This window comes from Conger conger, chromosome 17 (assembly GCF_963514075.1).
Source record: "Conger conger chromosome 17, fConCon1.1, whole genome shotgun sequence".
NCBI classification, from domain to species: domain Eukaryota; kingdom Metazoa; phylum Chordata; class Actinopteri; order Anguilliformes; family Congridae; genus Conger; species Conger conger.
The window spans coordinates 31541057-31557162 of record NC_083776.1 but is presented as its reverse complement, the minus strand read 5'-3'; the positions used below and the strand labels follow the sequence as shown (position 1 = coordinate 31557162).

Sequence of the window (16106 nt, the reverse complement as noted above, 5' to 3'; positions counted from 1 at the left end):
TGTATTAGAACTAATTTGTAGTCCATCAACCATCAAAGGACATTGGTCAATTGAGATGAAGTATAGCATGTGAAGATGACGTTAAAGCGTCTATTGCGTTAATTGTATGTACTCTTGTTAATTTATAAGACTGTGTCAATGCACTGACTGCAGCAGTTTCATGAACCGTGATTTGAATGCATAAACAATACTTTGCGAAAGTTAAAACAGAAACAATGCAATGTTAAAATTTGCTGTCTTCCAAATGAAGATAAATATGTAAATAGTCGACATATAAACGTGGCCATTTGTATAACAAATTGCATTTTCCCGTTTGCAGAGAAAGGCAAAAGTGTACTCGACAACTGGGTACCGTTTGGCAGATCATCTGAAGATCATTGGTCAACAGACGAACTGATTTGCATAGAGCGCGTGTTAAATCCGACGGGCAAGTGTGTGGAGGTCAGACTGAAGTTTGGGACAGCTCGGTACTGCTAGTGACTTCAGATTATTTCCTACTTTATGTATCAAACGAATTTAACATGTTTAAACCGGTAATACGGAGTGCATGCGCCATAGTCTTTATTATAATATACACAGTGGAAAGTACAACTACGAAATACTATACATATGAAGAGGATTCGCCTGGCACCGAGATAGGAAATCTGTCACAGGATTTGAGGATCGACCCGGCCGAAGACCCGCAGACAAGTTTTCGCTTTATGCAGAAGGCAAACTCTTCTCTCATTCATATGCGTCAGAATGATGGACTTTTAACAGTTGGAGAGACCATTGACCGGGAGCAGCTGTGTCCCCGCTCACCCCGGTGCCTGGTCACGTTTGACATTGTCGCCTTTGCCAAGGAAAAGTTCCATCTGATTCACGTGGAGATCGAGGTGAAAGACATCAATGACAACTCCCCCAAGTTCCCACTAAACGAGACTTACTTGGAGGTTTCGGAGAACATGGCTGTGGGTTCGCGGTTTCCTTTGGCTGTCGCGGTGGACCAGGATGTGGGGAGTAACTACATCCAAAGTTACCAGATTTCTGTCAACAGCTACTTTCGCGTCGAGGCGCGGGAAGCGGACGACGGGATTAAACACGCTGAACTAGTTTTAGTGAAAAGATTGGACAGGGAAGCAGAGGACTTTTACACAATTCAGGTGACGGCTATGGATGGGGGGAGTCCCCATAGGACAGGGTCGATGACAGTTAATATCAGGGTGCTGGATTTCAATGACAACAGCCCGACCTTCGAACAGAATTCCCTAAAGGTGGAGCTCTATGAGGACGCGCCTGTAGGTTTTTTTATTCTTAATGTACACGCCTTCGACCTGGACGATGGTATAAATGGTGAGGTGGCGTACGCATTTGTAGAAGAGTCACTGGACGAGGTAAAGCAGATGTTTCAAATAGACTCGTTCTCTGGCGCCATAACTCTGAAGGCTTTGGTCGATTATGAGACAAAGAGGTCCTATGAACTGAACATCCAGGCTAACGATTTAGGCTTAAACTCTATCCCGTCCACCTGTAAGGTCGTCATAGAAATTGTAGATGTAAACGACAACTTGCCGGAAATCAGCATCAAACCGATGACTTCGATGAGCGACGGTGTCGCCTACATTACGGAATCCGCCGCTAAGGAGAGTTTCGTGGCTCTGATCAGCACCTCGGACAGAGACTCTGGCTCAAACGGGCATGTGCGTTGCAGTTTACACGGGCACGAGCATTTCAAATTGCAAGCAGCTTATGGCGACACCGTCATGATTGTGACAACAGCGACTTTGGATAGAGAACGAATTCCAGAGTACAACGTTACTGTTGTGGCCGAAGACCTGGGCTCTCCCCCATTCAAAACCATGAAACACTACACGATTAGAGTGACTGACGATAACGACAATGCACCACTCTTCAGTAAGGCGGTTTACGAACTTTCAGTCGTTGAAAACAATATCCCTGGTTCATACATTGCCACGGTGATTGCCCGTGATCTCGACGTAGGTGACAACGGAAATGTCACATACCAACTCATTGACGGGGACATCGGTGGTGCGCCTTTATCAACCTTTGTCTCAGTCGACCCGGTTTCGGGGTCTCTATATACTGTGAGGTCTTTGAATTACGAATCAATGGAACAAATCGAAGTTAACATAAAAGCTACAGACAGAGGTTCCCCTCCACTGTCGAGTAGTACATTAATAAGAATTAAAGTAATTGACCAAAATGACAATGTTCCGTATATAACGCATCCCGTTTTGCGTAACGACTCTGCTGAAGTTCCTGTACCTTTCAACGCCCCACCTGGTTACATAGTCGTCCGGGTCAGGGCTCGAGATGCAGATGAGGGCGTGAACAGCCAGCTCATTTTCCAGATTCTGGAAGACGAGCAAAAGCTTTTTTCCATCAACAAGGACAGTGGGGAAATTGTTTTGAGATACGGACTGACGTCCTCATGTGGGGACGTGCTGCGGGTCAAGGTTGCTGTCAGCGACAACGGGAGGTCTCCTCTTTCCAGCACCGCCACTATACGTTTTGTGGTGACAGAAATGAAACCGTTGGAAGATCAGATTGTGGCCATTCTGCAGTCAATCGACCAAGAGAGGTTCGAACTCGACGTTTCACTCATTATTATACTAATACTGGGCGGTGGTTGTGCCCTGTTGCTCATTGCGATTGTGGCCGTTGCGCTATCCTGCACGTTAAACTGCAAGGGAGGGAAATACGACTCCAAGAAAAACTCCGGAAGGAGCCCTCTTCTCACGCACAAATCACAGGATTCTAACGTGTTCGTCGGACCCAGAGTCCTGGTCAACGAGCAGATTACGTCATCAAGCCATGAATCCAGCGAACTTTATCACGAGAGAAGTCGAGACTCGCAGTCTAAGGTAAGGCCTTCGCGCAGAATGAGTGATAGGCAGCTTTGACACCACATTCACTGCTGTCGAATTTAACTCGGTGAAAAAATGCATCATGGTACAAATAACCTGCTTTTCTTATTTTCCAGGTGTCCCTCTCTTCTTTCAACAAGTCCTTTGAGCCGATATCACTGTGGCAGTGTGAGGAATACAGTTTACAGCTGAGGTAAGGCCAGTGGCCATATATATCACCTACAGACACTCACTGACCTCTTTATTGGGTAGATCTGCGCATCAACTTGTTAGTATAAATATTCAATCAGCCAATCATGTGGCAGCAACTAAATGCATAAAAGCATGCAGACCTGGTCAAGAAGTTCAGTTGTTTTTCAGACCAAATGTTAGAATATGGAAGAAATGTGATCTAAGTGACGTTGACCATGGAATGATTGTTGGTGCGTGACAGGGTGGTTTTGATTTTCTCAGAAACTGTTGATCTTCTGGGATTTTCACGCACAAACTCTTTAGAGATGTTAATGAGAGAGGTTAGAGGAGAAGGGCCAGACTGGTCAAAGCTGACAGGAAGGTGACAGTAACACAAATAACCACACATTACAACAGTTATATGCAGAAGAACATCTCTGACCACACAACATGTCAAACCCCTAAGTGGATAGGCTACAGCAGAAGAAGTCTAAAAAATAAGTTTAATAAATAAAGTGCTCACTGAGTGTATATTTTATATATATTTTATATCAAACTCAAATCACGATTGGCTAACATTAATGCACACTGCAAGTGGGCCAGAGGAGGATGTTTTGAATTGTTTTTCACATTTGGCCAGAAGCGTGATGAGTGACAGGGTGCATGAATACTCAGTGCAGTGCGGTTCCTAAAGCCGTTCTCTTTCCTCACAGTGGGCGCGCGGATCAGCTGAGCGTGAGGGACAGCGGTAAAGGAGACAGTGACTTCAATGACAGCGGTTCTGATATCAGTGCAGATGGATGCAGGAAAGGTGGCAGCCGGCCTCCTCCCCAGTCAAACGGTGAGTTTCCCACCTCTGCTAATGATCACAAAAACCGCAAAAACAAAAGCCGTCCTCCAGAGCAAGCATATGTGTGCAAGACTGAACGTTCCTACAGACTTATCAATGGTCAAGGGGTCTGTCTGGCTGGTTCCTGGCTGGCTTTTGTTTTCACTTTAACATCAGTAACCAGTTCAGATCCAGATGGACTGATCCAGAGTGAGTATTTGGCGAATGGAATGCTCACCTAAAGAAGAGGAGAACTGTATCTGCAGGAACTTATTTCAGATGGGAGCCCAACGTCCCGAGACTATATATTCTTAGCACATGTTCACAGGTCTCTGCAGACTGCAATGGAGACCCTTCCTAGCATAGACCCCACCAATAGCATTTACGTGTGCATCTTATGTGCGTATTTCATGTTCACGTTGATATTAAAATACTCCTGTGTTCTGTTTCCAGCCAGCACCCTCGCGGTGGATCCTCAGACCCGGTACTGTGCAGTCCCAGTTCACACCACAGTGGCCTGCAGCAGGGGCTACACCATAGCGTTTTCCCAGGTGACCGCGGTGCGCTACAGCCCCCACGCTAATGCCACGTCTTGGAGCGAGTCGGGCTCTGGGGCGGGCGCCTTCGGAGGTGGGACCCCTCTGCAGTTTCCTCAGGACGGGAGCCCACCGCCCCCCCTCCCCCAGCAGGGCCATCACTCCGGCATGGACCACAGTGTCCCAGCTGCAGCTCTGAACACGGTCGCCACTTCCGTTTAACAGCCACAGACTGCAGTGTATCTGTCAGCCCTGCAGGGGGCGCTCAACATGATGAAATGATTGGCATGGTTGGCATTTATGTAGCGCCTTTATCCAAAGCGCTGTACAATTGATGCTTCTCATTCACCCATTCATACACACACTCACACACCAACGGCGATTGGCTGCCATGCAAGGCACCAACCAGCTCGTCAGGAGCATTTGGGGGTTAGGTGTCCTGCTCAGGGACACTTCGACACAGCCCGGGCGGGGGATCGAACCGGCAACCCTCCGACTGCCAGACGACTGCTCTTACTGCCTGAGCCATGTCGCCCCCATATGGTCCGGGACTGATGAAATGTTTGAAATGCACTAAATATATGTTCAATATGTTTTGTATATATGTTCAATATGTTTTGTATATATGTTTTGGTATCGTATTCACTGAAATCTGTTCAGCACCTTCTCTGTAAAGACTACCAAAGATGAAGCGTTTCCCTCCCACTGTTTGGCTTACTGGTACATAAGAGTGTGAACTGGGATTTAGTGGGGATGACTATGTGAAGACATGTCCAAACCTGCACTACTGTGAAATGTCTGTGGAAAATGTTTAACCTGAAACACACTTTATGTTGCCCATATGTTAATATGGAAATAATTATATGTATATTTGGGATCTATGTAAATATGTTTCTTTTTTATTGAAATAAATTTTAAATCATTTCTATTACTGTGGTCAGTCAGATGTGTTTTTGGATAATTAAAAACTTGAAGCAAAAAATAATGAACCAGTAGAATTGATGTTCTGTGGGATGAACTCAATGATCAATACATTTTAACTTTCGCTTTATTGCACTTTTTGGTGGCTCAGTAGACCATAAGAGATATACTGAATGCATTTTGTGTGATTAAAAGTGATAATTTTAGAAAAAAAATGACACAAACACAAAGTCATAAACGTTATTTGTTGGCCTTTGATACTTGAAATATGCACCCTGTTTTCCTACCCTTTAAACCCTGATGTGTGTTACTGGAAATGCTGCTGTTTTACATTCCATGCATGTTGTGAAGTACGGACTGAAATTGAGGAAAGGACACAGTAAAGCTGTTAATAAACCAAGGCAATGTGAATTTGTACACCAGACAGGAGGAAGTTCACTCAGAAGTGAGAAAAGGCAGAAGCAAACAGAAATAATAAATATAATAATAAAAACAGACATAATAATATTACTATTACTTTACAGATATTATTAAAATTTGCTATTCCCTGCTTCAATTACTATAAACAAGTATTATCCTGGTGGCATGGATGGTGCAGTGGGTAGCACTGCCGCCTCACAGCAAAGAGGTCCTGGGTTTGAATCCCCGTCGGCCGGGGCCTCTCTGTGCGGAGTTTGCATGTTCTCCCCCGTGTCTGCGTGGGTTTCCTCCGGGTACTCCGGTTTCCTCCCACAGTCCAAAGACATGCAGGTTAGGCTGATTGGAGAGTCTAAATTGCCCATAGGTGTGAGTGAATGGTGTGTGTACATTCCTCTAGGCGCTTTCAGCGCACTTATCCCTGGTTATGGATATGCACTTTGTTGTACGTCGCTCTGGATAAGAGCGTCTGCCAAATGCCAATAATGTAATGTAATGTGTGTGCCCTGCGATGGACTGGCGACCTGTCCAGGGTGTATAAGCGGGTTAGGATAATGAATGAATGAATGAATGAAGTATTATCCTTAGTTGGTGATACACACACCATATATGCACTGGACACTGGATACTGGACATAACTGCACTGCTCATCATTTACGAGGAGGTAGAAGATGATGTGGTATGAGGAAGAGGAGGAGGGGGATGTGGTGGTATGAGGAAGAGGAATGAGTAATGTTGGAAGAGAAGGATGTTGTGGCATGAGGAAGAGGAAGAGGATGTTGTGGCATGAGGAAGAGGAAGGGGATGTTGTGGCATGAGGAAGAGGAAGAGGATGTTGTGGCATGAGGAAGAGGAAGAGGATGTTGTGGCATGAGGAAGAGGAAGAGGATGTTGTGGCATGAGGAAGAGGAAGAGGATGTTGTGGCATAAGGAAGAGAATGTGGTCGTATGAGGAAGAGGATGTTGTGGCATGAGGAAGAGGAAGAGGAAGAGGAAGAGGAAGGGGATGTGGTGGCATGAGGAAGAGGAAGAGGATGTTGTGGCATGAGGAAGAGGAAGAGGAAGGGGATGTGGTGGCATGAGGAAGAGGAAGAGGATGTTGTGGCATGAGGAAGAGGAAGAGGAAGGGGATGTGGTGGCATGAGGAAGAGGATGTGGTGGTATGAGGAAGAGGATGTTGTGACATGAGGAAGAGGATGTTGCGGCATGAGGAAGAGGAAGAGGATGTTGTGGCATGAGGAAGAGGAAGAGGATGTTGTGGCATGAGGAAGAGGAAGAGGAAGAGGAAGGGGATGTGGTGGCATGAGGAAGAGGATGTTGTGGCATGAGGAAGAGAATGTTGTGGCATGAGGGAGAGGATGAGGTGGTATGAAAAATGAACATAAAGAGGAAGAGCAGGTTCTACTTACAGCAGTGGTGGTTGGTGTTGGGGCAGGGCTACTCATGATCAACCCCGTCCCTAAGGAAGAGATTAAGGAAGAGATTATCCTCCTGTAAATTTGTTGTGAGCCAGTTGCAGGGATTGACAGTTACTTCTTGAGGAGTAAACATTTTGTGCGCAAACATCTCCTCCCAGCCCTGGGGGAATAGGGGGATTCAATGAGGTTAGAGGAGAAGGGAACATTGGGTAATATATGTACATGTTTAATGCCTCATAGTCTGTTTGCTGTGCTGTGTAAAAAGCAGAACTGTATTGCATCTTTTCAAGTCCTTGGTTTTGTTGTTTCTATTGACGCATATGGACCCCAGGTATTTTAGTTGTTTATTTATTTATTTATTATTTGTTTGTTTCTTTGTTTGCTTTTATAAAGTAAGCCAGGTAGCAAGTTTATTATGTCAAGTGGTATCTTCCCATTTTGGTCCTGCACGTTATAAAATGCCATTAATGCCTTTTACAAACTTTGATTTGTACCTTAAATTAGTAAAATCTATAAACCTTGTATGCAGTGTGTTTTATGCCATATCAATTTTTGTTGTTTTGACTTTGTACTCCGGCACATTGGATTTGAAATAAAACAATGAATGGTTATGAGGATATTTGTCAACCATACGGGCTGATCTGCAGAGGAGTTACAGCCCTTTCACACATAGTCCGCCCACTGTCCCAATACTTCTCAGTTTAATGGAATTTCATTATTCATATGAGGAATTCATATATTATTTTGTGTTTTGTATTAATTACAGTTCATGGATTTGTGGTGTATCAAATAAAATAATTTACAATCACTTTCCCTCACTTGCTCAGATTTATGAATAAAATCAGAAGGCCATACTTCAGAAGTTACACAGACATAACAAATCCAATTCCATGAATAAGAATCTGACAAAACCAGCAGTGGCCATCTTCTGTTGATGTTATTTGTCAGACAGTGTAACTGCAAGTGCACCTAGCAGCAGTTGAAGTCAGATTTAGTTGCTACTTCCTAACTGTTCATAGCACATGTCAGGAGAACCTAGCCAATAATAGCCTGAGCAAAGGAAGACCAGCAGCTGAGTTCGACTGTGTGGGGTTACAGCAGATTCACCAGATTATGTGCTATATTACAAACACAACACCATTCCCACAGTACTGTCCTTAGTCATGACACTTAATAAACTAGAGTTGAGTATCTGGGTTCTATAGAATCTGTAGCTAAATTACAGTAATCTCCCTCAAGCCCATCATGCGGTTAACATCTGGAGTTCTCTTGCCAGGTTGCTGACGAGCTTCGGTTGAAAACACTCAGGCTCCGCATTAAGAGAGCCGGCAAGGCCTGCAGACAAAGCCTACTTCCGTCTCCAAACGTGCGCTTCAAACGGGACCGTCAGATCTTCAGAGGGGTGCGATGGTTTGTTTGATCTGCAGAAGTAGTGGGGAGCTCTTGTGCCACTCGGGGGAGCCGTGGCGTTCACCGGGCTCCTGGCTGCGCGTATCTGAGCATCGCTGCATCGTCCGCTGCGTCTCCGCCCCCGGGAATCGCATGCGGCAAACCTTTGGTTTTAGGGACGTTGGCGCGAGACAGGGCCGTTCTCCTTGCGGGGGGTGCGCATGCCGTGTCGGCAGGGAGCTCATTTGGCTGGGGTTTGCTGCAATCGCTTCTTTTTTCTCCGTTTGATACGAAGTGCCAGGGCTGTCACAGAGAAGCGTGCTGGGAGCTGGCCTCGGGGAACTCCTCCCCCACTGGGGACTGCCGACAAAGGGACCCGAAACGCAAACCTCGCACAAAAAGACCAAATTAGGCATTTTAATGAAAAGAATGTAAATATAGTTGACTGCCTGCTGATCCCGTTTTCTAGAAAAGGTCTTACTGTACTCACGCCACAAGTTATGTTGTATCAGTGTTGTTTGCCAGCCGTGCAATTCATTTCCTTCAAAGATATACAAATTTTAATCCTCCAAAAGTCCAATTAGGTGAATGAAATTTCCAGTCAACCATCTAACGCAGGGATTAGGAATGGAAACTGCCCAATGCATTGCTTCATTTTTTAGACAGAATAACTATAATATAAGCATTTAAAATCCAGTTGTCAAGAGCAGTGAGGGCAGCATGTAGTCCTTGCTAATTTTGCCCTTGATTCAGTTGAGGATTTGAACTTTTTAAATGTGAAGCATGTTGGCCTCCTTGCTGAAGTGAAGGGAAGATTTACATTGTTCTGTAAAGTTCATTTGCTCTTAATCAAACATTGTCCAGAGGATAATGTCATGCATTTCAGTTAGGACAGAGATTTCTGCAGTCATTTTAGCCTACGCATGTTTGCCAGAGTGGATTCCCAGATCATAAATGTGAATTTTCAGTTCATAATATTTATAGTTTTCATAATCAATCGCTAGGCGGCACAAATGGTGCAGTGGGTAGCACTGCCGCCTCACAGCAAGGAGGTCCTGGGTTCGAATCCCCGTCGGCCGGGGCCTCTCTGTGTGGAGTTTGCATGTTCTCCCCGTGTTTGCATGGGTTTCCTCCCACAGTCCAAAGACATGCAGGTTAGGCTGATTGGAGAGTCTAAATTGCCGATAGGTATAGGTATAGGTATAGGTATGAGTGTGTGAGTGAATGGTGTGTGTGCCCTGCGATGGACTGGCGACCTGTCTAGGGTGTATTCCTGCCTTTCGCCCAATGTATGCTGGGATAGGCTCCAGCCCCCCTGTTCAGGATAAGCGGGTTAGGATAATGAATGAATAATCAATCGATTTTCTAGATTCCTTTCATCTCTGCAGGCACATGTTCAGTAATACCCCCAAAACAACTTATCCTTTCATTCCCTCGTCTGGGTCAAGCTGCGCTGTAGCAGAACCCCCTTTGGCAACCACAAAGAGTCACATTTTGAGGAAGCTGTGCTTGAAAATTGGGCTGTTGTTGTTGAAGTCCAGGGCATCGATATGAATGACCACGGCCCTGGACTTCGATGGCGGCCTCCGTCAGGTGACATCACAGGAAATGTGTACGAAGCGTGAGCCTCTCAGGCCAGTTCTTTGACCAATCAGAGTTCTGCATACACACCACCACCAAAATGGTCGTTAGATGACGTGATAACTTGGTATGGTGTTTCTGCTTACATCTTTGTCCAAAGCAAAATCTAAAGGGAATCGTGACCCTATAGCATAGCAATAATACAGTCCCACCAATACAGTGCCCATCTCTCCCCAATACAATACCCTCCAAAAATGTGGGAATTAAAATGAAATGGTGTTTTTGCTATATAGCCTATTTAAGACATTTGGTTTAAAGATGAATATGAGACATTCTGATTCTATTTCATGGTATTTATGTGTGAATGTGTTCCACCATTTTGCAGAGGCAGCTATATTTGTGTTGATATATACTGTATACAGTCACTGACCACATTATTAAGTAGACCTGTGCACCAGCTTGTTAATGCAAATATCTAATCAGCCAATCACGTGGCAACATCCCAATGCATATAAGCATGCATGGTCAAGGTCAAGAGGTTCAGTTGCTGTTCAAAACAAAAAAACATCAAAATGGGGAAGAACTGTGATCTATTTGAAATTGACCATAGAATGATTGCTGGTGTAAACACCTTGTTAATGAGAGAGGTCAGAGGAGAACTGCCAGATGGTTCAAGCTGACAGGAAGGCGACAGTAACTCAAATAACAATACATTACAACAGTAACATGCAGAAGAGAAGAAATGGACAGGATACAGCAGCAGAAGACCAATAAGTCCAACATATAATAAGTACCAAGTGAGGCCTATAAAACAGTGCATAAATATTAAGGGAACACATGTGAGTAGACACGTGTGCAATACAGTACACAGATAGACTGCATATCACATGTTCTACAAGAAGCGTGAGAGGTTTGTACAGGATCAGGGACAAGCGTGAGTATACACAACAGGCCAATGTGCGCCTCCTCTTGCCCATTCAGCGTTCACTTTGAGGGGGACACACCGACCGTCAGTTTTCCTGCAAATCCCGTCCCGTTTCCATTAGGAAGGCGGGAGTTTGAACTGAACACCATTCATATTCTGTCGTGAATATTTGTGTTGCTGTCAGAGTTAATAAGTGAGACCAACTTAAAAAGGCAATGCACCCCGGCTCCCCAAAGTTGTTGTTCCAAGCTGATGGCTGTCCGTGACTGGTTATAATATCCTGCAGTTGGAGTAAAGCACGTAGTAAGTCTAAGTGGAAATACTGATTTAAAAAAAACCGCAATTGTGTTTATCTAGCTGATAGCTAGTCTGAGCTCATCAATGTGAAACGCGCAATCATGTGTTATCTGTTTTACGACCATCAATCATTCAGCACCGTAGTCCAGTTCATAAGTAGTTAGCTAGCGGCCTATTTCAACAAGTGCAAGGGAAACGCACAATCAATTTATCTTCTTAAAAGACATGCAGCTAGATGTTTAGTGGGCTACGTTTGTAGATTCCACGAATCGCCTTAAAATGTACACACGACAAAAGAGTGGACTGACGCTCGCATTAGTAGGCAGATTATTATGTTAATTTATTTTGAATTGAAATACTTTAACAGAGTGAGATCACGCGGAAAGAATCCCCACTGGGAGCTGGGCCATCTCTGAAGATCCCGACAGAAATTACGGCAGAAGATTATCCCAGAGAGAAGGCGGCTCAAGGGGTAGACCTTTTTTCTTGTAAATAAAAGCAATATATCATTCCTGACCACATAAGAGGAAACTGAAGATTGTTTTAATGGCTTGGTGTTTATGGCACTGTTTATACAAAGTATAATAAACATGTTCACGTCTGACTCACGAGGGAAACTATTTAGGGAAATGTCCCATCCATACATTTTGCTAACCGTATGCTTAATAAGCTCATATGGAAATATGCAAACCGTCAACAGATTTGAATATAATTGTCAGATGCTCCTGTTTGCCTTTCGTGTAGCTAGTTGTTTGGGCAGCATGACCGCACATTCGGATATGGATTCGAAAACTGGGAAGTGGCTTTGGAAACTCTCACACGCACGCAAATATAATCATATTGAATGTGTTGCATGAAAACCGTGGAATGTGCAGTTGGAATATAAGTACAATAAAAACACCCCCAAACACCAAAAACACAAGCATTTGGCGGTTGATGCCCCTGGTTAACCTAATACTGCGGCTTTGAGGCTTTTGTATCACTATTAATACACATTCCACCTATTATTTCCCTCAGCGTTCATCTATCAGAAATCAGATGATGCATAGCAAGTCTATATAAACCTATAACTCGATGTTGTTAAATAATCACTTCATGCAATTGCAGTTTGTGTGTTTGGTCAGCTACGTTTGGTCAGCTACGTGATTATTATTGGTTTTGGCACTGAAATGTTGTATTGGTACTGGCTTCCACTTAGCTGAAGTAGTCTAAGACCTTGAAACTTCCACTGAAGGTCATTCCACAGTAAATTGTATTCTTCTAAAACGTTGTATGTGCTGTCATTACATGTGGCGATGCTGCCACCTTGTGGAAACTGCAGTTTTAATCGTATGTCTTTGTATTCGCTCGGAAATTCAACTCCCATGCCTACTATCATTGTATTAAAAAACGAAATCCGAATCATCCCGATATCCTGCGACGTCAAAAATCTAATGGTTGCCAATCGGCGCTTTTGTGGCGAATGAAGTTGGTCTCATACCACTCTTTTAAACATGTAATGGGTTTAACAAAGTGTGAGTTCAATTATTCATGCTGCGACCCCAAGCGGCGATTCAAGGATTCACCGCGTCAGACCTGGCATGGTAAAACAAATTGAGCCAATATTTTAGTTATTAGGCTATATATCTACATTGTGGGAACTCATTTTGATAACCTGTCAAATGCACTGTCCATGTGCTGAAAGTGTAAATGTTCACGTTTCTAGTGGTAAGCATCCACTTACGTAAATACGTACTGTTACGTACTGTTTTTGTGTTTTTATTTATATTTTCATGACAGACCCAGGTAAGAAAAAGCAGGGCAGTCCTGCCTCCTGTAGGCTGATAGGTCTGGTGTTCACGTGAGCGTCAGTCGTAGTTTCCAAGCAGAGTAAGCACAAAATGACATTAAAAACACGAATCGTGCTTTTTATTTGGGGGAGCAGCGCGTACTATGCGCGCAGTCCCCGATCTACCACTCTACAGATGGCAGCAAGAGTACTGAAATGAGATGTCGGCTTCACTCAAACCGTTATGCCAAATGTGCACATTTTAACACAGGGATTAGCTCCTCTTTGAAGGTTAGCTCGTATGTGTACTCGCCGGTACGCGCTGGTTTCAAGGGCAAGGAAAGCCAACGATTTTCGAAGAGACAATCTCGTCCTACCCGTCGGAGGGAGGTGACTGAACATTTATTTTAAAAGAAATTGATGGGTTCATTGCCGTTACCCATTAAATGTTTGGTCGAATTCCAATAAGAAATCCGTTCCAAAGTGAAGCTCCTGTTCTAGACTGATTGCAGTTGCATTAAAGGAGCTCAAATTAATGCAGTGTGGGTTTCTTAATGGAGGAAGACACGGGGAAGTCATTTTAATTGAAAGGTGGATTGTATTTGAGCACAGATTCGGCTGGTCTGATCAATTCCAATTTTCTTGCTGAAGGATGAACTTACAATCAAAACAAATAGGGGGGACATCCACTGTTTGAAGAAAATACCTTATCCGTAATACACTATATCTTCAAAATTAAATGGTTGAGTAATTTCACAGATTCTTCTGATTTACAAATTCCATTACTACTACAGTGTACTAGTAGCCATGCTTTTATGGATTTTCAGAAGATACTGTACATCAAATTGGAATAGTTCTGATTACGCAACCCAACTGTCAATATTTAGATTATAGACCTGAATATCCAGTGTTTGTAAAGAATCTGTGATAATCTATTTCTAAAAGTGTAGCATAATGGTTAAGGAGCTGTATGCATAACCATGGTGTGGCATGTTCAGATCCCACGAGAGCCACGTTTACCCTTTAATGATAAACTTAGCTTGAATTGTCTCACTAAATATCCAGCTGCCTGAATGCATATGAAAAACGTATGAATAGTTCACGACCCTGCTTGAGGATGTTTGTTCGTCAAATGATTTCATGTCAAAGGATAAATCGGACACTTCAGCCTTTTCATCACACTCAGATGTAAATTGTGAACCCGGTATAGGAATGTATTTAAGTGGGTCCATTGCTCATTCTTTCTGTTTCAGAATGAATGCTGCCATCGACTCATCTGACCATTGATTCACCATTGAAATTATTACTTGCAATAATTGTAATGGATGTCAGTGTTATTGGTTGAATTGTGCTATAAGTGTTATAAGGCTGAAATATTAAAAGATTTGACTTTCTTGTTCAGTGAAGTTCTGTCTACTTTTCTGGTACTTGTTGCTGTCCTTGTTATTTTTGTAAGTGATGAGCTTCAGACAAAAAGGTCTGCCAAATGACTAAATATAAATATGTATTTTAAGACTGCAGTCTCTGTGGCGGCCAGCCAGAGGAGAGGGCTGTGTCATGTGAGGAGAAAACAGTCGATAATTCTTATATTTCTATTTTGAATGTCAGTGTTGACAGTACCCCTAGAGTACAGCCGTCCTTCATTCCCAAAACTAGATTCAACTTTGGTAACCCGGCCTAACCCAGCCCAACCCAATCACGGCATACTAGAGATAAGTATTGCAGCCATTTTGTATCCGAACAATGATCAGATTATCTGTGATTCATAAGGATGGACTTGTTTAGCTGATTAAAGGAGATTATTTAGCTGCTTTAAAGGAAATAGTGATCTCAAATCTGCAGATATTATGGTTGACTTGCTACCTCATTTGCTTTCTTTAAAGGGGCAATGCTTCTGCAATCCTGGTTACAAATTACAGTAATATCCCTTCTGGCAGAGATTAAACTGGCTCGGCCCCATGCGTGCGCGCGTGCACACACACACACACACACACACACACACACACTCTCACGCACACGCACACGCACGCACGCACGCACGCACGCACGCACACACACACTTACGCACGCACGCATGCACGCACACACACACATACACACACACACACACACATACACACACACACACACACATACACACACACACACACACTCACGCGCACGCACACACACACTCACGCACACGCACGCACGCACACACACACATACACACACACACACACACACACATACACACACACACACACTCACGCACACGCACGCACGCACACGCACGCACACACACAGACACGCACACACACTCCCTCCCATTCCCTTTATTCCGGTCAAGTCACCTTGGAGTACTCTTCTGATGTCATTTGAACAATTAAGTGCACGATTTCCTTTCTAGTTCAAGATGTCACAGTTTACACTTTGGGGATCCAAAGGAAAAAAGGAGCAAAACAAATTAAGCACCTTTTTCTTTTAGCTCTCGAGTACAACTTTAATTAGTTTTCCGCTGATTAAGATCATTCATAGCACCCAACCTTCAAACAATGGCTTCTCCTTTTCTGCTAGCACCAGATTGTTCTGCTTTTTAATTAACAACAAGATTACCAAGGTGATGAAGCTGGGAGCAGTAAAAAAGAGTAAATGAAATGTTGCATGAATTACAAAAAAGACTTGTTCAGTCTCATAGGTTTTTTTCCTTTACCTCTTGATTATCGGGGTACTTGCAAATCAATAGAAGTTAATTAATGTCATTTCTATGGACCTCCCACATCAAACCTGTTTATTTCTCAAATCTCAATAAAATATTAGGTGCAATTATGGCAAGCTCAGAATTGATTAGAGATAAAAAAAAAAAAAAAAAAAATCATACAGTGGCTTGGATGCATTTTCTTGACATAATTAAAACCAATTAGTTTTATACACAAAACAAAATCATTACATTCATTTGGCAGCAAAATGCAACTTGAAAGTTTAGCATTTGACAGCACACAGTACTT

At 43.5% G+C, this 16106-nt stretch overlaps 1 protein-coding gene across 1 annotated transcript; it reads left to right on the top strand.

The window, feature by feature from the left end:
- Positions 1–521: 521 nt before the first annotated feature.
- Positions 522–4625, top strand: pcdh8 (protocadherin 8). Its single transcript, XM_061225740.1, has 4 exons — positions 522–2864; positions 2984–3060; positions 3752–3879; positions 4321–4625. The coding sequence occupies exons 1-4, from the start codon at positions 522–524 to the stop codon at positions 4623–4625; spliced, it is 2853 nt and encodes a 950-aa protein (XP_061081724.1).
- Positions 4626–16106: the final 11481 nt, after the last annotated feature.

What these genes read in the sequence shown, in the direction of transcription:
- pcdh8 (XM_061225740.1), top strand. Translation starts at nt 522, where the DNA reads ATGTTTAAACCGGTAATACGGAGTGCATGCGCCATAGTCTTTATTATA. An exon ending in GTCGAGACTCGCAGTCTAAG is followed by an intron (nt 2,865 to 2,983) that starts GTAAGGCCTTCG and finishes CTTATTTTCCAG; the next exon opens with GTGTCCCTCTCTTCTTTCAA. An exon ending in GCCTCCTCCCCAGTCAAACG is followed by an intron (nt 3,880 to 4,320) that starts GTGAGTTTCCCA and finishes TTCTGTTTCCAG; the next exon opens with CCAGCACCCTCGCGGTGGAT.